The following is a 23,106-nucleotide window of genomic DNA, read 5'->3' as shown; positions in this document are numbered from 1 at the left end:
CGGGGTTTCACCGTGTTAGCCAGGATGGTCTCGATCTCCTGACCTCGTGATCTGCCCGTCTTGGCCTCCCAAAGTGCTGGGATTACAGGCTTGATAATTTTATTTTTTTTGAGACAGAGTCTTGCTCTGTCGAGCCCAGGGTGCAGTGCAGTGGCACGGTCTCAGCTCACTGCAACCTCCACCTCCTGGGTTCAAGCGATTCTCCTGCCTCAGCTTCCCAAGTAGTTGGGGTTACAGGCATGTGCCACCATGCCTGGCTACTTTTTGTATTTTTAGTAGAGACGGGGTTTCACCATGTTGGCCAAGCCAGTATTGAACTCCTGACCTCAGGTGATCCTCCCACCTCGGCCTCCCAAAGTGCTGGGATTACAGGCGTGAGCCACCACGCCTGGCCCATAAGTGCTCTTGTGTTAGAAGAAAGTCACGCCACTGACAAGCAGGTTGCAAGCAGGGTGGCTGCCTCCAGACTGCACTCTCCCAAGCCTGAACTGTACCGAACCGCACCAGCCTTTCTTTTAGAGAAACAAAGCGCATAGCCCCAGCCCCGCTGGAACGGGGAGCCCTCACCAGGCCCGGCCGCCCGTGGCCCCAGCGCAGGCCCTACCTGCTGCTTCTGGCCGCCAGCTCCTCCCTCATCTTCTTAATGTCACTCTTGCATTTCTCAATCTCCACCACTTTCAGTCCTTCCACTGGTGACAGAGAGAGAGACAGTAAGGGCGTTACCATGGACGAATGCAGAGGATCTCTCAAGGCTGGTAACTAAGGGCTCCCTGTGGCTCCCAGGGAGGAAAATGGCTCAGTGCAGAGGTCTCACTCCTACCCCGGCTGCGGATACTCCGGGTGTGCCTGCACCGACCCACTTAGCTCAGCTCCAACTGACTCTCACCTCGCCGGCATGTGCGTGGCCGCCGCTGCGCCACCGCCTCCATCTGGGCTGTTTCCAGAGGGTAGAGGCCCCTCCCCACTTTCCACTCCTGGAATCTCAACTCTGGCACCCACTTTTTGCTCCCAGCAGAACCTCCCAGTTGTATTTTTAGTAGAGACGGGGTTTCACCATGTTGGCCAAGCCGGTATTGAACTCCTGACCTCAGGTGATCCTCCCACCTCGGCCTCCCAAAGTGCTGGGATTACAGGTGTGAGCCACCACGCCTGGCCCATAAGTGCTCTTGTGTTAGAAGGTTGATCACATTCCTGGAGTTGAAACCGCCTTGGCCAAATTATGACTGAGACAGTGACAGAGAGTTAACTTCACCGACTCCATCTTGCTTCTAACCTCCAAGCTGTCTTTGTTCATTCCTCAAACTAACTTTGGGAGAAACTTCGTTTGTAGTTTATAGTTTAGACAAAGACTGCAACAGCCCTTTCCCAAAGCAGACCTCCTTTTTGCCTGGGGACGAGACTAACATTAGCCACAGGATTAGAAATTATGGTTTAAGAGTCATGCAGCTGGAGGCTACAAGATTCTGACCCTCCCTAAATTGCTCCTAGGATCAGTGCTTGAGATATTTTGCAGACCCTGCAGTTGATGGATCAGCTGGCACCACCCAGATCAATAAACTGGCCCGTCAGGTCTTGTGACCCCACTCAGGAACTGACTCAGTGCAAGACAGCTTCTGCCCAGCTTCCGCCCAGCTTCCGCCCAGGCTCACACCTGTAATCCCAGCACTTTGGGAGGCCGAGGTGGGCCAATCATGAGGTCAGGAGTTTGAGACAAGCCTGGCCAATATAGAGAAACCCCGTCTCTACTAAAAATACAAAAATTAGCCGGGCGTGGCACGCTAGTGCCTGTATCCTAGCTACTCGGGAGGCTGAGGCAGGAGAATCGCTTGAACCTGGGAGGCGGAGGTTGCAGTGAGTGAGATCACGCCACTGCACTCCAGCCTGGGTGACAGAGCGAGACTCCGTCTCAAAAGAAAAAAAGAAGACAGCTTCAACTCCCTATGATTTCATCCCTGACCAATCAATCAGCATTCCAGGCTCACTGGCTTCCCCCAACCCACCAAGTTATCCTTAAGAACTCTGCCCCCGAATGCTCGGGGAGACTGGTTTGAGGAATGATAAAACTCTGGTCTCCGGCACAGCCGGCTCGGAGTGAATGACTTTCTCCACTGCAATTCCCATCTGGATGACTCAGCTGTTTAGGCGGCGGGCAGGGTGAACCCAGTGGGCTGTTACAGAGTCCCACTGCAAAGGTGTGCCTCAACAGTTAGGATACTATTTTTCAACCAAAAACAAACTGGAGCTTATGCCTCTGAGCAAGTGTTAAACTTCAAGATATTCACCCTTGGCAGACTGCACGTTTACCTCAGAAACGCTGCCACGAAGCAAGCAGCTTTGCACGGCTTTACAATTAGAGTTGGTTCATAAGAAATAAAAAAGATTAGCTTTGTTACTTTGTTTTTTTTTTTTTTTTTTTTTTTTTTTTTGTTGAGACGGAGTCTCGCTCTATCACCCAAGCTGGAGTGCAGTGGCCGGATCTCAGCTCACTGCAAGCTCCGCCTCCCGGGTTCCCGCCATTCTCCTGCCTCAGCCTCCTGAGTGGGACTACAGGCGCCCGCCACCTCGCCCGGCTAGATTTTTGTATTTTTTTTAGTAGAGACGGGGTTTCACCGTGTTAGCCAGGATGGTCTCCATCTCCTGACCTCGTGATCCGCCTGTCTCCGCCTCCCAAAGTGCTAGGATTACAGGCTTGAGCCACCGCGCCCGGCAGCTTTGTTACTTTGTAATCACACCTTAATTTTTATGCAGAAGGATACTCCCACGATGCCACTCTATTCCCTTTTTCATGAAGTTTGGCTCTGATAAACTGCTAAAAATAAAAAGCAAATGTTTTCTAAAGGAAAAACCAAGCAACTAGGAGCCTTTGGCTAGTTTCTGACAGCTCCTTCCCACCCCAAAGGAAGTAGTGCAGCTCGGAAAGGAATTCTCCCAGTGCAGGGCCCCAGGGCAGCCTGGCTGGAATCAGCCTCCTGGGGGGGTTCGAGGCATTTCCAGGGTCAGGGGTCAAGTAGGGGTTTGGCTTCCCGGGACACTGCTTCTCTCTGCCAGAAGGATGAGGAATCTGGAGGGTGCAATGTTTGGATCTGGTCCTGCTGACGTGCTTCTGTGCCGCAGAAACCTCCGCCCCTCTTCTACCCAATGGCTAGAGGACAGGGGTCTGGAAGCGCATGTGGCCGGAGCCAGTGTGGTCGCTGTCCTGATGGCTGAGTCCAGATGAGCGGCTGCTGGGGAAACACAGGGTACCTGAGGTCCGGACTAAGGTCTTTTGTCCAACCACTAAGAGTCCACATTCTCCTTTGGAGCCGGGTCTCCGTTTCCTCCAGCATCGTGGGCCCCTCCAGGAAGCTGAAGAACGCCACAGGCCGTCTTCTGAGAAAAGGCGCCAAGAACACATTTCGGGTCGGCGTGTGGATTGGGAAGCCCAGCGTGGCCCCCACGGGTGCTCCTTGGTTTTGTCTAGACTGCAGGATCCCACCCGTGCCCTGTGGGTTTGCCACTTGGACACTGACGTGAGCAAATGGACAATTCAACATCAGTGGCAGGAAGGCGCTCAGTGTGGTTCACACGTGGAAGGCAGCACATTCCGAAAGTGAGTAGATCTGGGGAACGGTTGAGCACGCGGTGTAGACTGTAAATAGGGCAGCTGCGCCGTCTGTCCAAGGTCCATGGTCCACTGACTATATCTTAAATGTCATTTTCCTGAATATAAAATATCCTACGATCACTGTAGGAAGTGTAGGAAATAGCACTTCAAAGAAGAATATTTAAAAATTTATCTAGGATCCTATGGGCCCAGAAAACAACTCAGTTAATATTATTTGTATTAATGTGTGTCCTTCCAGGCTTTCTGCCCACACCCAGGCCTTCTAAATGTTCATCCTGTTTCTCTCTCTCTCTTTCTACTACCTATCTGCCTACGTACTCACTATGTATCCATCCATCCATTCATTTATCTATTATCGATTGATCTATCTATCTATCTATCTATCCTTTCATCTATCTATCTATCTGGAAACCCCGTCTCTACTGAAAATACAAAAATTAGCCAGGCGTGGTCACAGGCTGCCTGTAATCCCAGCTACTCTGAGGGCTGAGGCAGGAGAATCACTTGAACCCGGGAGGTGGAGCCGAGATCACACCTCTGCACTCCAGCCGGGGCAACAGAGCGAGACTCTGTCTCAAAATAAAACAACAAAAAAAAGGGGCTTTAAAAGAGATTTTTGTGAGCTTCTGCAAGTCACAGGCCACCTGCAGGGAAAGCTTTAAGGACGACTTTCTGAGACGCTGGCTTTGGGGAAAGCGGCCTGGTGGGTGGAGAGAGCCGAGCCGGGAGTCGGGGAGAGCCGAGCTGGGGACGGGGGAGAGCCGAGCCGGGGGTCGGGGAGAGCCGAGCTGAGGCTCAGGAGGCTCTGTGCTGTGCTCCTTCCCCAACCTCACTGTGCTCCCGCAAGAGGCCGGGAACCTGGCAGGCCCAGTCCTTTGGCTGCAGAGCTAGTGAAAGTTGTTTAAAGACATGTATGAATAGAGCTGTGTTTCAACACTTCCTCCAAGAGCCTCACTAAAGAGCCGGCGTAGAGCACACTTCCTGAGTGACAGAGGAAAGCAAGGCTTGGTTCTAGCTTCTAGGCTCTGGGCTGTTTGGATGGCCTGTGTTACACTTTGCCCCAGGCAGTCAGCTCCTCCCACGGCCCACGCTGTGTTTAGGTTTTGGTCCAAACCCAGATCATGGGGACAAAGGGTGGATGGAGCAGAGCTGCCCTGTGCCCCGGCCGCAAACCAGGAAGGAAGGGAGTAAAGGGCCCTGCTTTAAAATCTCTTTTTAATGTTTCACCTCCAGCCAGGACGTGAGGGGAGGTGCCTGGGTGTTCTGTTTACGAAACAATCTGTAGCGTAAGGGAAATCCCAGATCGCTCGAACGAGGCGAACTTTTTATATCAAAAGGAAGAAGAGCTTTGAAAGTCAATGAAGAGAAATGAAGAAATTTATATTCAATTCAGAGGAATTATACATTTGAGAAGAAGCAGGAAATTCCATTTAAGTCAAGGCCACCACAATGTAATATGGCTTTAAGGTGGCCAATTCTAGTGGATGAGTCTTTTAACTGAAGAAGCAGAAAACAACTTCAATGGGCACAGTGGCTCCCACTTGTAATCCCAGCACTTTGGGGGCCAAGGCGTGTCGATCACCTGAGGTCAGGAGTTCGAGACCAGCCTGGCCAACATGGCGAAACCCCATCTCTACTAAAAATACAAAAATTAGCCGGACATGGTGGCGGGCGCCTATAATCCCAGCTACTTGGGAGGCTGAGACAGAAGTGTCCTGTCTTTGGGGTGCGGAGGCTGCAGTGAGCCAAGATTGTGTCACTTTAGCCTGGGCCAAAGAGCGAAACTCTGTCTCAAACAACAACAACAAAACAAAACAAAACAAAACAGCTCACAGCAGCTCATGTACAGCAGAAGCAGCTGTGTGTGTGCATGTGTGTGTATGTGATCACATGTATGAATGTATCTGCATGTGCCTGGGTGCTTACACGTGTGCATGTGTGCATGTATATATGACATCCGGACATGCCTGTGCGATTTCACGTGTGTATCTGTGAGTGCATGGACACCTTTGTGTGTGTTTACATGTGCATGGGCATATGTAGATGGCAGCATCTGCCTCTGGCCCAGGCCCTGTGCACTGGGTGTCAGACCACGCTCCTGGCTGCCTTCCCCATCTGGCTAGCTTCTGGCAGCCGTGCAGGGTTGGGACTGACCTTCTGAGAAGCTGGGCACACACTTCCCCAGTGGCCTGGCGCATGACAGCTTCAGCTCCCAGCCCTCTCCTCAAAAGGATTTTCCCTTTCTGTCCTCCAAGCTTCCTGAAATGTCTGGGCTCTCGCATCTTTGGGTTAAGGCTCTGCTGCCCTTGCGGTGTCTCTGGAACTCAGACTCCCTGAGGCTCAGCACAGGTACAGCATCCTGGCCACCTCCCGCTAAAGCACACCCGCTGCAGTGGGGAGCCATCAGCCAGAAGTGTCCGGGGAGGATGAGCCCAAAGCCAGGTGGAGTTCAGGAGGAGGACAGCCTGTGTGGACACGGCTGCCTCCTGGAGTGGGGGTGTGAGCTGCATGCGGTGGGAGGAGGGCAGCCAGGAGGACTGAGGAGAGGTCCCCTCCCTTACCCTCCACAACTGCTAGACTGTTCCCCCTTCCCTACTCCTTAGAGAGGGGAGCTCCCTCAATCCCATTTCTGCAGTCCTAGGTCTCTGGTGCTAGAAATCAGTACAACTGGTAACAACCGGTTTTACCCACAGAAGCACCAGTAATTCTGGTTTGTGCCGTGAGCCTGAGCTCGGTGGGTCAAGAGTGGTGTCCTCTTCCAGGCCATCTATGTGCATTTACTGAGGGCCTTATGGGAAGATGCCTTCCCTCTGAGAAGTGAGCGATTTTGGAGAATTCCACAGCTAGAACAGGCTAGAGAGAAGGTCCTATATGCCACGTCCTTCAGTGGTCTTCAACTCACCTGCCACTTGGAGGTAAAATAGGAACACTTTTCTTTTGGCTTGATGGTTATTTTCCAGGGTCAGTTATTCAAAGACACACAGGGTTACTATTCATCTTGTTGTGGGCGACATAATTCTCTGTCAGAGTTTTGGGAGTCACGGCATGGCCTCTTCAACTTGCCTGTTTGCACTTTCTGGGAAGAGCAAGGAGGGAGCTGGCACTGGCTTCCGGGTGGAGCGTAGGAGATGGGGGAGGCTGAGGAAAAGCCCAAGTGCTGGAGAGAGGAGGAGAGGTGGGAGGCACTTGCTGCCCACGGGCATCTGCACGCTCGCCCCGTAGTGACTGCGTGACTCTTTGCATCTGTAAAGGTGGGTGGTGACTCTGCAGCAAGCCTTTTTTGCATGTTTGGCTCAAACCCCTACCCATGTTTGGAGAATTCCCTGTGACATGGGGCTTGGTGGAGAGCTGAGCCAGCCTCCCAGTGCAGAATATGGAAATGCAAACACTCGCTGTGGTGGGTTGAATTGTGTCCGCCAGAAAGATCTGTTCACAACCTACTCCCTGGAACTTGTGAATGGGACCTTATTTAGAAAAAGGTCCTTGGCAGATACAATCCATTAGGGATCTGGAGATGAGCCCATCCTGGATTTAGGTTGGGCCCTAAATTCAAAGAGAGGCATCTTTATAAGACCTAGCAGAGAGAGACTGGTGACGTGGAGCCATCCTGGGAGAACGTCACCACGTGAAGACACAGGCGGAGGTTAGAGTGATGCAGCATTCCAAGCTCAGTAACAGCAAGGATTGCTGGGAGCCACAAGAGTCTGAGAGAGGCACGGAACCAGGGCCCCTCAGAGCCTCCAGAAGGAGCCAGGCCGGCTCATGCCTTGATTTCTGACTTCTGGCCTGCAGAGCTGCGGGAGAGTCAGTTTTTGTTGCTTAAGCCTCCCAGTCTGTGGTGTTTGTGCGGCAGCCTCAGGGCACTCACAGCCTCCCTTTGTGGGGCCTGCCTTGCAGCTAGACCATGGGCGCATGGTCTGGCTGTGTCTAGATTTTGAACCTGTAGCCAGTGACATGGAGAAGTGCCTGATATCTGCATAAGTGGTTGTGGAGCCTCCGGCGGGGGGCCTAGGTCCAGAGTGAGGAGTACAGGAGAGCTGGTGCTGCACCCGGGGCTCAGAGACGGCAGCAAGGCATCCGCACAGCATCAGCTCTGCACGGGATTTGGGGAATTGCTGCTGCTGCACAACCTCCAAGCCCTGTTCCCAAGCCCTCCTGGGGATCCAGGGAGCTTCCCAAAATCCTTTAGGGAAAAACTGCTTTTCTGCTGAAAGCAGCCACGATCAGTTTCTGTTGCTTGCAGCTTCAGCTTTCTAACCTGAGTTACCAAGGAATCCTCATGGAGTGCCTGGTCCTCTTCAGCCAGGTGTGCAGGGAGGTAACCCGTCCCAGAAGGGCAGGTAGCAGGCAGTGAGAGTAGCCTGGCCAGGACCCTGGGTGCCAGTCTCAGCTTTATTTATTTTTCTAATTTGCTGAGTGAACTTGAGGTTACCTAACCTCTCTGTAGTTTCCTCATTGATAACAGGGAAAATGAAACCGTCTTGAAGATCCAGTGACCACGTACATTTTTAGAAATGTCCACACACTTTGAAAAGTATAAATCTGACTATGTAAATCATGTTTCAGGAGAATCACTTGAACCCAGGAAGCGGAGCTTGCATATTGAGCCAAGATTGCACCACTGCACTCCAGCCTGGGCAACAGAGCAAGACTCTGTCTCAAAAAAAAAAAAAAAAGAAAAGCGATGACGACATTCAGTCAATTAGCCAGATATTTTTTGTGTGTGATGCTGTAACCCTTAACGGCCTCCTGTCTGGATTCTGTTTATTTAGTTCCTAAGTTGGTAAACGTGGTGCATGTTAATCATTAACCTTTGCCTTGTCATTGACAAAGAGTTCACTTGTCAAGCTGTGAGTTGAACATAGAATTGTGAGGCCTGTGGAATTCAAGCACTGACCTTGATATTACGGATGAGGACAAAAAGGATGGGTGACTTGAACTTGTTTTCTTCCCAGAATTTGAGCTTTTTGATCATTGAATCAGGACTTGAATTGATACTCCTTGGCTCACTAGTCATTTTTCTGCTTTCCTTTGGTGGTGACTGGAGGCTGTAGTAGGCTGTTCTTCTGTTGCTATAGATACCTGAGGCTCGTCAATTTATAAGGAAAAGAGATTTGATTGGCTCCCAGTTCTGTCAGCTTTACAGGAAGTCTGGTGCCGGCATCTGCTTGGCTCTTGGGGAGGCCTCGAGAAGCCTCCAATCACGGTGGAAGGCGACGGGGAAGCGGGAGGGCAGAGAGGTGCCACGTGCTTTTAAACAACCAGATCTTGCGAGAACTCACAATCTCAAGGACAGCATCAAGCCGTTCAGGAGGCATCTGCCCTGCTGACCCAAACATCTCCCACCAACCCCACCTCCAACATTGCCAATGACGTTTCAGCATGAGACGTGGAGCGGACGCACATCCAGACTGTATCAGAAACCAAGAGATAACAACTTAATAGACAGATTCCAAAAAATGGTGACCCACGGGGTGCAGATCAGTGTGCAGAGAATGTCTTCATTTACACAAAAAAAGACACAGATAAGACACTCGGCAGAGGTTCTCAGAGGGGCTGAGTGTGGGGGGCTTCGTGTGTTCATTTTTACTCTTTGGGGCTGAAAGAATGCTTTATATACCATGAGCTGTGCTTCTTTTAAAATAGAAATAAAATGCTTAGTTAGTCACTGTATGAGCCTTTGTTAACATCAAAGGTAATTTTCAAGTATTTCAGAAAGAAAAGGCATTCGTATTTACCTTCAGCACTGAACTCCTCCCTGTTCCAAGTGGTTAATTTGAATAGAGGTTAAAGGACAGAGAAGGAAAAAGGAAACAGAAACGTCACTCACATTCCACGCGTTTCTCTAGCACAGCCAAGTGATTTGCAACTTCAGCTTTCAGTTCATTGATTTTGAATGCTCTAGGAAGGAAAAAGAAAAGAGAGAGGAAATATGACCCTTAAAATTCTCAGAGCCAAAACGGGTTAAGCAAACATCTACTGAGTTCCCGCTGTGGGCATGGGCAAGGCCTCTAGGTAGGCTGGCGAGGGGATGGGTGCCAAATTGCTAGGACTTGCTTTTCAGAAATCATCATGTCCCATGGGGAGGAAAGAATCACCAAATTATCATGAGGTGTATTTTCCGAGCTAGTGGGCCTATTTACTTCCTCAGGCCTGAGCAGTGGACCCAGACTCTCTGGGGAGGACTCGTGGCCCTCTCTCTGCTTATGTGGTTGAGAGGGTCCAGTCCCCGCACCCTCCCCCGATGGGCACAGATACCTTCGGAGGACCTGTCATGCTCTCTGAAGGCTCCAACCTAGTCAGTTAAAGAATTCGAAGGATTTTTTTTTTTTTTTTTTTTTCCTGAGACAGAGTTTCACTCTGTTGCCCAGGCTGGAGTGCAGTGGCGTGATCTCGGCTCACCGCAACCTCCACCTCCCGGGTTCAAGTGATTCTCCTGCCTCAGCCTCCCGGGTAGCTGGGATTACAGTCATATGCCATCACGCTCGGCTAATTTTGTATTTTTCATAGAGACGGCGGCTTCTCCATGTTGGTCAGGCTGGTCTCAAAACTCCAGACCTCAGGTGATCCGCCCACCTCCGCCTCCCAAAGTGCTGGGATTACAGACGTGAGCCACTGCGCCCAGCCAATTCGAAGGTTTTTAAAAAATCCTAGCCGTCTGCCCTTTTCACCATTTTGATTAACCTGGGCAGTAAGATACCGCTGAGAAGTCAGTCTGAGAAATGGAAAATACGGTATCCAGGTCAGGATTGCTGGGATGACTCCGATGAAAAGGAAGTCCCCTAACTAAGCAAGGAAGCTTATTTTCCAATGGAGCCAATTCTTATGGATGGTTCTCTGATCCCAGAAGAGCCGATGGAGAACATTCACATTCTAATGCGCCCACTCAACACGGTCTTTGGTCTAGGGTGAGTGTTTCCTGGGCCCCATCCAAGCTGGCTTAGTTACAGAAGCCACAGAAGGCTTCCGCCGTGCGGGCAGCTCCTCCAGGCAGGTGAGACAGCCGCGCTTGCCGGCCAAGGCCAGCCTCAGAGCCCGGGGCCTGCCCTCGCTCTTACAGAAAGATGCGCGCATCACTGGCTGGTTGTAAATTTAGAAGACTCTGTACCTTGAGAACTGCTCTGCAACCTGCGCCAGCACGCTCTGGATTAATTCTTCTCTCTCTACAAACCAAAGAAGAAAGACAGATGGAACACGGACAAGAGGAAAAGACGCATAGGCCATTGTGGCCCGAATCCCACGTGCTGGGGGGCGGAGGCTGCGACCGAGGAGCTGCCCCTTACCTGGAGGGACGTGCTGGCCTTCCTGGCAGCAGCCCTGGGGCTCTGTGGGCCTGGGCTCTACCTGTCCACTTTCAAATGCTCCTTCCCTCTGGGGCTGCTCCAGGCCCACAACCCATCTGTCCCTCAGTGGTCTCTCAGCAGACTGGCCAGGGCTTGTGGTTCTCTTGTCTTCAGCCCCAGCTATAAAAAGCAGGCAGGACTGGGTTTCTCAATATGGGAAGTTTCCTCTTAGTGCCCAGATCTATTTTATGGGGGCAATTACTGGGACAAAGTGAGTTCAAGGCACGTCTCAATTCAGAACACGGTGTTCTCACGGCGGGTCTGCAGAGGGGAGGCAGGCCCGGGTCCAACCAGTTGCTCCCTTTGTTGCCTGGCCTGTAAAACTGGGCTGGGTGGCTGGTTTTACAAGGTCCAGGTCCCAGGCTAAATGGAACCTGCCTGTCTTCCTGTTTCCTGACCAGGCCCAATGCCAGCTACCTCATAGGAAGGTGTGGATGCTCACAGCGCTGTCCTTGTCAGCAAGGTGACATTCTAAGGAAGGGAGCGGTCTCTACCTGGCTCCAGCCGTCCTCCAGCTCATGCCCCAGGACACCAAGAGCCCACACCAGGCTTAGTCATAAGTTCACCACATCTTCTATGTTGATTTGATGTCTAACCTTCCACTATAAACAAAACAAATAAAACCAAAGCCACGCCGGGCGTGGTGGCTCAGGCCTGTAATCCCAGCACTTTAGGAGGCCAAGGCAGGCAGGTCACCTGAGGTCAGGAGTTCGAGACCAGCCTGACCAACATGGAGAAACCCCGTCTCTACTAAAAAATACAAAATTAGCCAGGCATGGTGTCACATGCCTGTAATCCCAGGTACTCGGGAGGCTGAGGCAGGAGAATCACTTGAACCCGGGAGGCAGAGGTTGTGGTGAGCCACCATTGTGCCACTGCACTCCAGCCTGGTGAACGAGAGTGAAACTCCATCTCAAAAGAAAACGAAAAAACAAAACCAAAGCTGCCCAAACAAACAAAAAATTCAAGAATCCAACTTGGCAGTGGGGCTCAGAAGCTAAAATGTTCACAAGCACTGACCCAGGGTTCCATTTCTAGGAAATCATCATGCGTGTACACAAAAGATGTTCATCACAGTGTTACTTAACACAGAGAAAACTGTAACAACCTGCACGCCCACCCGATGGAGATTCGTTAAATAAATGATGAGAAACTCTATCATTAGACATATACCTGGAATGATATTTTGCTATTAGAAATAATATTTTGAAAAATGTTCATGTCTATTGTTAAAGTACAAAAAAAAAAAGGTTTTGAAGCAGTAATAGTGATCCTGCTTTTGAAAACCTATTGGGAGGTATACTCCAAAATAATAATAGTAGTCATCTTAGTCATCTTTGGTTATAAGTTTTATACACGTTTTATTTAAAAAGTTTGCTTCCCTCTATCTTATGCATTTTCCCTTTTTTCTTATGCATTTTCTATAATTAACATATATTAATTTCATTTAAAAAATTAAAAGAAACGAATCAGTTTAACTTTGCAACACCTCATTACTTCACCTGTCAAATGAGAGGGTAGACCAGATGACCCCAGATTCCCTCTGGCTTTAGCATTCTATGACTTGATAAGAAGAAGAAAAATGATGTTTTGTTACATCTCTTGAAGCTACAAGCGTAAAAATGTCAGCCAGAAAATTTTCGTACAGCCATAGGTTGAACTGGTGTGAGCTCGAGGCCCTCACCTGAAGAAAGTCCCACACCTACTAGTGGGGGAAGGTGGCTCCCATCAACAAGAATCATCACAGGTTTTACAGGCCACTTGGTGAACTCAGCAGGGGTTTAGATCACTTAGAAATTCTTTGGAAAAGGTAGTGTGTCACATAACCTTTGAGAATGAATGATCTCAGAGTCTTGAGATAAATTTAGAAGTCCATCAAATGATGAATATTTATAGACCACTTCACCCAACAGCAGCAGAGCGCTACATTCATTTCAGGCGCCTACAGAGCATGTACCAAGATAGACCATATCCTGGGCTATAAAGGAAATCTCACCCAATCTAAAGGAACTGAAGCCACACAGAGTATGTTATCTGACCACACGAGGACCAAAGTAGAAATCAATAACAGAAAGATAGTAGAAAAATCTCCAAACACGTGGAAACTTAACAACATACTTCTTAATAACTTAAGGGTCAAAGAGGAAGTCTCAAGGGAAAATTAAAAAGACATCGAACTCAATAAAAATGAAAATACAACACAAAATTTAGCTGTGGGACACAACCAAAGCAATGCTGAGAGGGAAAGTTATAGCATTATGGGCTTCCATTAGAAGAGAGGAAAAATCTCAACTCAATAAGCCAAGATCCCACCATGAGAACCCAGGAAAAGAAGAGCAAAGTAAACCCACAATGATAGCAAAGAAAGGAAGGAGGGAAATCACAAAGATAGGGGACTAGAAATCCCGGTAACAGAAAACAGAAAAACAATGCAGAAAATCAACAAAACAGAGCTAGGTATTTGAAAATAATAAACTGTCAAACTTCTAGCAAGACTGACAAAGAAACAGTGAGAGGGAAGACACAGATTGTCGATATCAGGAACGAAAGAGGGACATCACTACAGACCCTGCAGACATCAAAAGGATAATGAGGGAACACTACAGATGCCTCTACACACGGAACTCTGACATCTTCAATAAAATGGACCAACTCCTAGAGAAGCACGAAGTACTACAACTCATTCAATATCAAAGAGGTAATGTAAACAACCTATAGCAAAAGTCAATCTGTAATTTAGAAACTCCCCAAGATGAAATGTCCAGGCCAAGATGGTTCTAAACATTTATAGAGAATTCTGCCAAATGTTTAAAAAGTCAACATGATTCTAACAGTATCTTCAAGAAAACAGAAGAGGAGGGAACACTACCATTACTACCATTCTTTTTTCTTTTTTTTTTTTTTTTTGAGATGGAGTCTTACTCTGTCGCCTAAGCTGGAGTGCAGTGGTGTGATCCCGACTCACTGCAGCCTCCGCCTCCTGAGCTCAAGCAATTCTCCTGTCTCAGCCTCCTGAGTAGCTGGGATTACAGGCGCAGGCCACCAAGCCTGGCTAATTTTTTGCATTTTTAGTAGAGCCGGGGTTTTACCATGTTAGCCAGGCTGGTCTTGAACTCCTGGCCTCAAGTGATCTGCCTGTCTCGGCCTCCCAAAGTGCTAGGATTACAGATGTGAGCCACTGCACCTGGGCCCCATTCATTTTATGTAGTTAGTATTACCCTGATATCAAATGCAGGCAAGGAACAACAACAAAAAGAAAATTACATGCCAACATCCCTCATGAATCTAGATACAAAAATCACTAATGAAATAGCAAGTAGAATTCAGTAATACGTAAAAATAATTGCACATCAAGATTGGGTGGGGTTTATTCCAGGGATATAAGGTTGGTTCAATATTTGGAAAGCAATCAATGTAATCTCCAATCAACAGGCTAAAGAATAAAAATCATACGATCATATCAACTAATTCATAAAAAAATCTGACAAAATTCAATCCATGTTCATGAGAAAACTCATAAAATTAGGAATGGAGAAGAACTTCAAATTGATTAAAAGCATCAACCATAACCTTACAGCCAACATTATACAGTTGTTCCTTGGTGTCCCTGAGGGATTGGTTCCAGGACCCCCCACAAGGATGCCAAAATCCAAGGATGCTCAAATTCCTTATATAAAATGGTGTAGTATTTGCATATAACCTATGCACATCCTCCTGTACACGCTACATCATCTCTAGATTACTTAGAATACCTAATGCAATGTAAATGTTATGTAAAGCGTTGCTGTACTGTATTGTTTACCTATTTGTATTGTTTTTCTTGTTTTTAAAATATTTCTGATTGGTGATTGGTTGGATATATGGATATGGGACACACAGATGCAGGGGAGTTGATCGTACTCAATGGTGAAAGACTGAGTGCTTGCTGCCTAAGACTGTCACAAGGCAAGGTTGTCTGCTCTCACTACTGCTAATTAAGATAGTGCTGGGAGTCCTAGCCAGTGCAATAGGCAAGAGAAGGAAATAAAAGTCAAACAGATTAGAAAGGAAGAAAGAAAACTGTCCCTGTTTGCCAATGACACGTTGTCTACATAGAAAACCCCAAGGAATCTACAAACAACAACAACAAAACACAACCCTCCTAGAACTAAAAAGAGAGTTTAGCAAGTTTGCAGGGTGGAAGACATACAAAATTACATTGTATTTACTACAACTGTATATTCTAGCAATGACCACGTAGGCACTGACATCATAAACAAAATACCAGCCACGCACAGTGGTGCACGCCTGTAATCCCAGCACTTTGGGAGGTCAAGGTGGGAGGATTGCTTGAGCCCAGGAGTCTGAGACCAGCCTGGGGAACAAAGAGAGATCTCCAACTCTACAAAAACACAAAAACAAAAAACAAAACAAACAAACAACAACAACAACAAAATAGCCGTGGTGGCATGTGCCTGTGGTTCCAGGTACTCAGGAGGCTGAGGTGGGAGGATTGCTTGAGCTTGGGAGGTTGAGGCTGCAGTGAGCTATGATAACACCACTGCACTCTAGCCTCAAGGACAAAGACCCTGTCTCAAAAACAAACAAACAAACAAACAACACCAGTACCATTTACAGTCACTCAAAAATGCCCCAGGTGTAAAATTGACAAAACATACGCAGAAGTTGTATGTTGAAAACTACAAAACATTCATGAAAGAAATAAAAGAAGATATAAACAAGTGGCAAGACTGACCATGTTAATGGGTTGGAAGACTCAACACACTAAATTCTCCCCACATTGGTAAACAGGTTTTACAAAATTCCCATTGAAAGGCTAGCAAGACCTTTTTTTTTTTTTTTTTGTAGAAATAGAGATTATTCTAACATTTAGATAGAAAGGCAAAGGACTCACAAGAATAAAAACAATTTTGAAAAACAGCAGATAGGCCGGGCGTGGTGGCTCACGCCTGTAATCCCAGCACTTTGGGAGGCCGAGGCGGGCGGATCACAAGGTCAGGAGATCGAGACCACAGTGAAACCCCGTCTCTACTAAAAATACAAAAAAAAAAAACTAGCCGGGCGAGGTGGTGGGCGCCTGTAGTCCCAGCTACTCAGGAGGCTGAGGCAGGAGAATGGCGTGAACCCGGGAGGCGGAGCTTGCAGTGAGCTGAGATCCGGCCACTGCACTCCAGCCTGGGCGACAGAGCGAGACTCTGTCTCAAAAAAAAAAAAAAAAAAAAAGAAAAACAGCAGATAAAACGAGAGGAATCAGCCTATCTTATTTTGAGACTTAGGATATAATTTCGATAATCAAGACTGTGAGGTATTGGCAGAAAGACAGACAGGCAGAGCCGTGGAAAGAAACGGACGGCCTCTGACCATGTCCATACAAATACGCCCAACTGATTTTTGACCGAGATGTAAAGCAGTTCAACGGAGAAAAGAGAGCTCTCAATAAATAGTGTTGGAAAAATTAGAAATCCGCAGGCCAACAAAAAAAATAAAAAAAGCCTTGACCTAGAATTCAGTTTATATAAAAATCAATGCAAAGTGGACCACAGATGTAAAATATAAAAGTATAAAACGTTTAGAGAGAAAATAGGAGAAATCTTCAGGATCTTCAGTAAGGTGGGGAGTTCTTAGACTTGACAGCAAAAACACAAACCAGAAAAAGAAAAATGGATAGCCTGGACTTCATCAAAATTAAAATTTTTGCTCAGAGAAATATCCTGGTAAGAGGATGACAAGACAAGCTACGGTCTGGGAGAAAATATTTGCAAGACACATATCTGACAAAGACTTGCATGTAGCATATATAAAGGATGGTCAAAACTCAATAGTAGAAAACAAAACCAGCCAATTTGAAAGCAGGCAAGAGATGAGCAGATGGGTACCGGAGAAAGGCACAGATGGAAAGAAGCCCATGGAAAGATGCTGAGCACCACTCGGCCGTTAGGAAATGCCAGTTACAACCACAGTGAGATACCACTGCACACCTATCAAAATGGCTAGGATACAAAATAGTGCCAACCCCCAATGCTAGCAAGGATGTGGAAACACGGCTCCCTCACTCGTGGCTGGTGGGAATGAAAAATGGTACAGTCATTCTGAAAACAGTCTGGTGGGTTCTTCAAAAAACAGAAAAAAACAACTAAAGATGCAAGCACCAGAGCAGAGAGATGATGTACACAGAGAACTGATGTTCACACAAAGGCCTGTCCACATGTTCACGGCGGATGTATTTGCAGTAGCCGCAAATGGAAACAATGCAGGTGCGTTCCAAGGGAGAATGGATGGACAAAGTGTGGTCTATCCATACCACGGAGTATGGCTCCGAAAGAAGGGAATGAACTACGAATACAGGCGACAACCCGGATGGATGCCAGGGGGTTGTGCTGGGTGGAAGGCACCAATCCCAAAGTCACCTACTGCATGATTGCACGTGTAGAACATTACGGAAATGACAACATCATACAAATAGAGACCAGAGGCCAGGTGCGGTGGCTCATGCCTGTGATCCCAGCACTATGAGAGGCTGAGGCAGGGGGATCACCTGAGGTCAGGAGTTCGAGACCAGCCTGACCAACATGGAGAAACCCCATCTCTACTAAAAATACAAAATTAGCCAGGCATGGTGGTGCATGCCTGTAATCACAGCTACTCGGGAGAGTCGGGCAGAGGTTGCAGAGTGAGCTGAGATTGTGCCATTGCACTGCAGCCTGGGCAACAAGAGCGAAACTCTGTCAAAAAAAAAAAAAAAAGAGAGAGACCTCTTGGTTGCCAGGGGACAGGGATCCAGTGGGGAATGGAAGGGAAGCGGTGTGGCTATTAAAGACCAGCAGGCAGGATCCTCGTGGAGACGCCAGGTTCTGGATCTGGACTGTGTCACGGTCAACGCCAGGCTGTGACATTGTGCTAGAGTTTTGTAAGATGTCACCACTGGGAGAAACCGGGCAATAAATGGGCTCGCTCTGTATGCATCCTTACAACAGCATGTGAATCTATCCTTGCTTCAAAATAAGAAACGTAGAGACAGAATGGAATAAAAGTTAAGGAAGAGTTTTCCTTTGGACTTTGAGATGGAACCCTTTGAGCATGACAGGATTTGTGTGACTGCATCTAATTTCCAGCACAAGCAGCCGCCATGTTTCACGCCACTCTGTCCACACCTTCTCTCTGCCCAGTTCAGTGCTGGGGCAGATGCTGGTATCCTGGTCTGTCACAGTCACACCTCAGCCAGTGTGCCACCCAGGCCAGCATGTCAGCTATTCTCAGGAAGGGTACAGACACGAAGCTGCACTCCCAGCGAGAACACCCTGGGGGCACTGCCCAGGTGGTGGTACTTACACCAGTGGAATACCTGGGACTCAGCACCGTGGGCTCACGGAACCGCCTCTTTAGATAATGCAAATGCATTCTTTTGCTGGGGGAAAGAAGCAAAACCGCCAGTGTGCACAAAGGCCAACCACACCCACGCATCCACAAACACGGCCCTGATCAGGAAGTGGGTGCCTCCCCTCCTGACCCTAGAATCATTGGAATTCCTGCTGTGGCCACAGTTTCCTCCCAGGGGAGCTCAGAACTTAAAACAACTGTGATTTCATGCGTGTCGAGTGCTCAGGACAGCGCCAGCCCAGCCCTGGCCACGTAACCCTGCCTGCCTCTGCGATTGCAGTTGGCGTTGTTAGTATTTCCGCATCACGGAGGCCCGCTGAAGGCCCCAGGTTCCCTCTGACCTCCCTTTCCTGCTTCCACCGCCTTCCCTGGGGTATCATCATCCTTGGGGTGACAGGGTGCGCTCCGGGCACCACTTCCAGGCTATGAAGGGGTGAATCCCACCTACACCACCTGAATGTGGCCCTTACCCCCTCTAGCACCTCCGGAATCCTCAGAGAGCCTGAAACGGCTGGATTTTGGGGGCAACGAACAGTTTTCATTGCAAATGTTCATCCTTCCCCACCTTCGTGGCAAAATCACCTCGCGTCAGCCCAATTTGATATTATGTATGACACCTCCCTCTTTTTCCTAAATGCTGCAGGACGTGTGATGAATTTTAAAAATTAAAGCATATTCAAGTCATTTCATGTTGATAATGTCTTAATAGTCTTAAGAAAACCCAGCAATGGCCTGGGATGCTGGTAATTCACAGGTGGACATGACAGGGTCTTTAGGGTCCCTCTGGACCTGGAAGTTTTTAAGCAAATGGGGAGACTGCAAGTAAGCCCCCGAGGGAGGGGGAGTCAGCATTAGCTCTCACTGATCCAGGTGATGGAAACTGAGGGAGAGCAAGCGGATATTCACAGGCAACTCACACGTCCTCCAAAGGAAACTGTCCCCGAGAACAACCAATAGAATATCTGAAAGTGCCCCAGAGTCTGCCTGCTAGAGTGGATTTCAAGGGTGTGCTGCTCCAAGCTGATGGGCATTTACCTCTAGATACCAATGACTTTAATAAAGGCAGAAGATTTGACTACACGGAGGATCAATCAGTCGTAATGACAGTTTTAGGTAGGTTCCTCTTCAGCCTCAACTCCTGGCTGCTTCTTGCCTGTACACACCTGGACTCATTGATGTGAACTCACCTGGGTGCTGCATCCTGCTGACCTCCTCACTTGATAAGCACAGGCAGGGAATGCTGGGCGGGGCTGGCAGAATTGTTTGTGTGTCATAGGGGACTTTAGGTTTGTTCCAGGGCAATCCTGGAGCCCGGCAGAGTCCGGGTCCTGGTTTTAGATGCTGCCGGATCAGGTTAGCTTTGGGCCATTAGTTTGCAACAGAGGGGCCCAGGCCCTGCCCACCCGACAGAACCAAGGGTACTGGAATGAAGCAAACCTCTAGAGGGACGGAGGAGGGGCCTATGGGCTGCCAGCCTCATTCCCGGGCAGGATGCAGCCGTGCGGGTGGCAGGACAGACACCCTGCCCCATGGTGTTCACACGGCTGCCCCCGTGTTCACGAATGTCCAGGGCAGGGGCTGCCCCCGCCCCACGCCATGCCCAGAAGCCATTACCTGACTCCACCTTGGTCTGAGTGGACAGTTCAAGCCTCTGCCTCGCCCACTTCTTCCAGGAATTGTTTAATTGTTTCAGGCAAATCCTGAGTCTACCCGGCGCAGAATGACATGAAATTTGATTTCACTGATCGCTAGCACAGCCTGACCTATAATTCTGAATCTAAAAATTAGTGTAACACAATAAGCTAATTTGATTGGCCAGCCAGCTGATTTGCTGATCTCTTTTTTATCTTGTGCGGAAGAGAATACTAACAGCAACAGCGGTTCTTCTGTCCTCCGTGCACCTGAGCTGACGGGAATGTGTGCTTTTCTCCCCTAGGCAAATGAATGCACACGTGGCGCCAGCAATAGAACACACCGGCCCCCAGACCCACGCATTGAGGGAGGTGACCTAGGAACCTCAGCATAGGCAGTAGCATCCCAAGCGTCTGACCTGCAAGAGTAGAGTGAATGATACATCACAAGGGCGTGTGCGTGTGGCCTGGGAGCTCGTGCGTGATCCATTCCATTGCCCTCGATCTCAGCCACTGCACGACATCACTGGGCTTAGATTTGCATGCTATTAATATGATGCAATGAGCCATGTTTCACCTTGTTAGTCCTGACCTGGAGCAACAGGGCGAGGTGCTGAGCACCCTCCAGTGAATCAATCTATATATACTTAGCAGACACTTCCCAAGCATTAGAAAAAATACCTCTGCTGGACGGGCGCGGTGGCTCACGCCTGTAATCCCAGCACTTCGGGAGGCTGAGGCGGGTGATCATGAGATCAGGAGTTCAAGACCATCCTGGCCACTATGGTGAAACCCCGTCTCTACTAAAAATACAAAAAAATTAGCTGGGCGTGGTGGTGTGTGCCTGTAAACCCAGCTACTCAGGAGGCTGAGGCTGAGGCAGGAGAATTGCTTGAACCAGGGAGTTGGAGCCGAGATTGTGCCACTGCACTCCAGCCTGGTGACAGAGCAAGATTCCGTCTCAAAAAAAAAAAAGAAAAGAAAAATACCTCTGCTATCCTTTCAGAAAAGGGTAAAGGGGTATCTTATTTTTTATTTTTGCATTAGGGAAAATAATTCACATTACTTGACCCTAAAGAGATAAGCACTCTAGACGCCCTGAAGATTGTGGTGGGGAGTGGGGGCAGGGGGCCTTTATTTCTGCTCTTGTCCAGCCTCTGATCCCTGAGAGCCAAGGCTCTTTGGAGGAAGGGCTGGCAGGCTTCCCTGTCAGTGAGGGGTGGGATGTCACTGTCCCTCTTCCTGGGAAGCAAACTCATCTCCTGTTCCACTTTTGCTCTCTCCTGACCCCTGCAACCGCCCTTGAACCACCCAACTGGTTGAGGATGTTGTCACTCAGGGTACAGTCACTGGCAATTCACTGTTTATGGACATCATAAAACAGACATTCAGATCAAGGACGACATTTCCTTTATAGCCCAGGAACACAATAAAGTTATATGATTAACAGTGACCTTAAAGGCACAAGAGCCTTTCCTGTGGCCTGTCCTGCCTGCCAAGGGATTGCATAAGTCTATCAGCAGCCAGAGGACTATCCCAGATCGCTGGCGTTTCAGCCACTCAGATATGACGAAGAAAGCAAAATCGACCGAAGACCCTGGTGGCCAAACGTGAAGTTTTGGAGAGTATCTGCCTTGTCATTTCAGGTTCACCTCAGGGGCAGGCACTGAATCGGGTTTTTTCCCTTTCGTTTTCGGAGAGGGGAATTTCATGTTTTGCATCGTTTACATTGACTGGGTGCAATTTCTCCCTCTGCCCTCCTTGGTTCCTTAGGATTAGTTTGCAGGCAGAAAAATGCCGGTGAAGCTGGCAGCATCTGGGGCAGCTAGCATGCATTTCCCTTTCTGGAAGGAGCTGTTACTATGCTCTGGGTGCTGTTCTAGGGGGTTCATGCATGTTAGCTCAATCCTTTTTTTTTTTTTGAGATGGAGTTTCGCTCTTGTTACCCAGGCTGGAGTGCAATGGCGCAATCTCAGCTCACCGCAACCTCCGCCTCCTAGGTTCAAGCAATTCTCCTGCCTCAGTCTCCCGAGTAGCTAGGATAACAGGCACACACCACCACGCCAAGCTAATTTTGTATTTTTAGTAGACATGGGGTTTCTCCATGTTGGCCAGGCTGGTCTTGAACACCTGACCTCAGGTTATCTGCTCGCCTCAGCCTCCCAAAGTGCTGGGATTACAGGCGTGAGCCACTGCGCCCGGCCAGCTCAATCCTTCTTATAACCTGCAGGGGCTGTGTGACACCAAGAGAGGCCAAGTCATGACATTGTCAGGCCTGACGTGCCCTACTCTACCATGTTCCTATTTAGGGCTGCAAAGAGGGGACAGAGCTGTACTTACTTTCCCTTCAGAAAACCCCAGAGATATTTATTTTTTTTTTCTGTGTGGCTTCTTGTTCATAGTGGGGTGAACTCCCTCCCTCCCTCCTTCCCTCCCTTCCTTCCTTCCTTTTGATGGAGTTTTGCTCTTGTTGCCCAGGCTGGAGTGCAATGGCCTGATCTTGGCTCATTGCAACCTCCGCCTCCTGGGTTCAAGTGATTCTCCTGCCTCAGCCTCCTGAATAGCTGGGACTACAGGCATGCGCCACCACACCCGGCTAATTTTTGTATTTTTAGTAGAGAAGGGGTTTTTCCATGTTGGTCAGGCTGGTCTCGAACTCCCAACCTCAGGTGATCTGCCCGCCTCGGCCTCCCAAAGTGGTGGGATTACAGGCGTGAGCCACTGTGCCTGGCGGAGGGGTGAACTTCTAAGGGAGGGTGTGGGTATGAATACCCTAATGGATGCCACTGGGGGTATTTGAATTTGGGAGTCACCAGCTAATTGTACACACTGCTGAGACTTTGTCCATTATCTGACAGCCTGTGTGTGTGTCACTGTAACCTGATAATCCTATGGGAAAGTTTAATTATGGTGAAGCCAAAGGAAATCAACTCTGGCTCATCGTGTCTGGAGCTTTGATTCTGTGCCAAATGATCCCACAGACTAGTTCCAGGAAGGATTCTGTCAGGATAATCTGTGATCCAATAAACTAATTGATTACGGTACAAATGACAGAATGTTTGTAAAGACTGAGTCATTTTTGCAAACCAAACGTTTTACTACATCTGTGGACTTTTTTTTTTTTTTTTTTTGAGACGGAGTCTTGCTCTGT

The 23,106-nt window shown here is 48.6% G+C and overlaps 1 protein-coding gene and 1 long non-coding RNA gene across 9 annotated transcripts in view; one reads left to right on the top strand and one right to left on the bottom strand.

Moving 5' to 3' along the window:
- PDE9A (phosphodiesterase 9A) overlaps window positions 1-23,106 on the bottom strand; it is a 74,743-nt gene that overhangs the window by 29,248 nt on the left and 22,389 nt on the right. For 2 of the 8 annotated variants that reach the window (XM_011954093.1, XM_011954094.1), the window contains 4 exons: window positions 10,888-11,067; window positions 10,713-10,767; window positions 9,435-9,505; window positions 605-689 (listed from right to left, as the gene is read on the bottom strand). In XM_011954093.1, the coding sequence (XP_011809483.1) occupies window positions 605-689; window positions 9,435-9,505; window positions 10,713-10,767; window positions 10,888-11,067 (391 nt within the window). Of the gene's footprint in view, window positions 1-604; window positions 690-9,434; window positions 9,506-10,712; window positions 10,768-10,887; window positions 11,068-18,276; window positions 18,353-23,106 lie in introns of all 8 variants that reach the window. The other 6 variants (XM_011954099.1, XM_011954096.1, XM_011954097.1 and 3 more) reach the window with 5 other exon arrangements.
- LOC105520388 lies at window positions 2,931-9,271 on the top strand. Its single transcript, XR_001003129.1, has 2 exons — window positions 2,931-3,589; window positions 8,171-9,271. It is a non-coding gene; the product is annotated as an uncharacterized LOC105520388 (long non-coding RNA).

The sequence above is a fragment of the Colobus angolensis genome, unplaced genomic scaffold, assembly GCF_000951035.1.
Source record: "Colobus angolensis palliatus isolate OR3802 unplaced genomic scaffold, Cang.pa_1.0 Scaffold38, whole genome shotgun sequence".
Taxonomy (NCBI): Eukaryota; Metazoa; Chordata; class Mammalia; order Primates; family Cercopithecidae; genus Colobus; species Colobus angolensis.
Note: the sequence above shows the minus strand (reverse complement) of the source record. Positions and strands in the feature narration are given on the sequence as shown.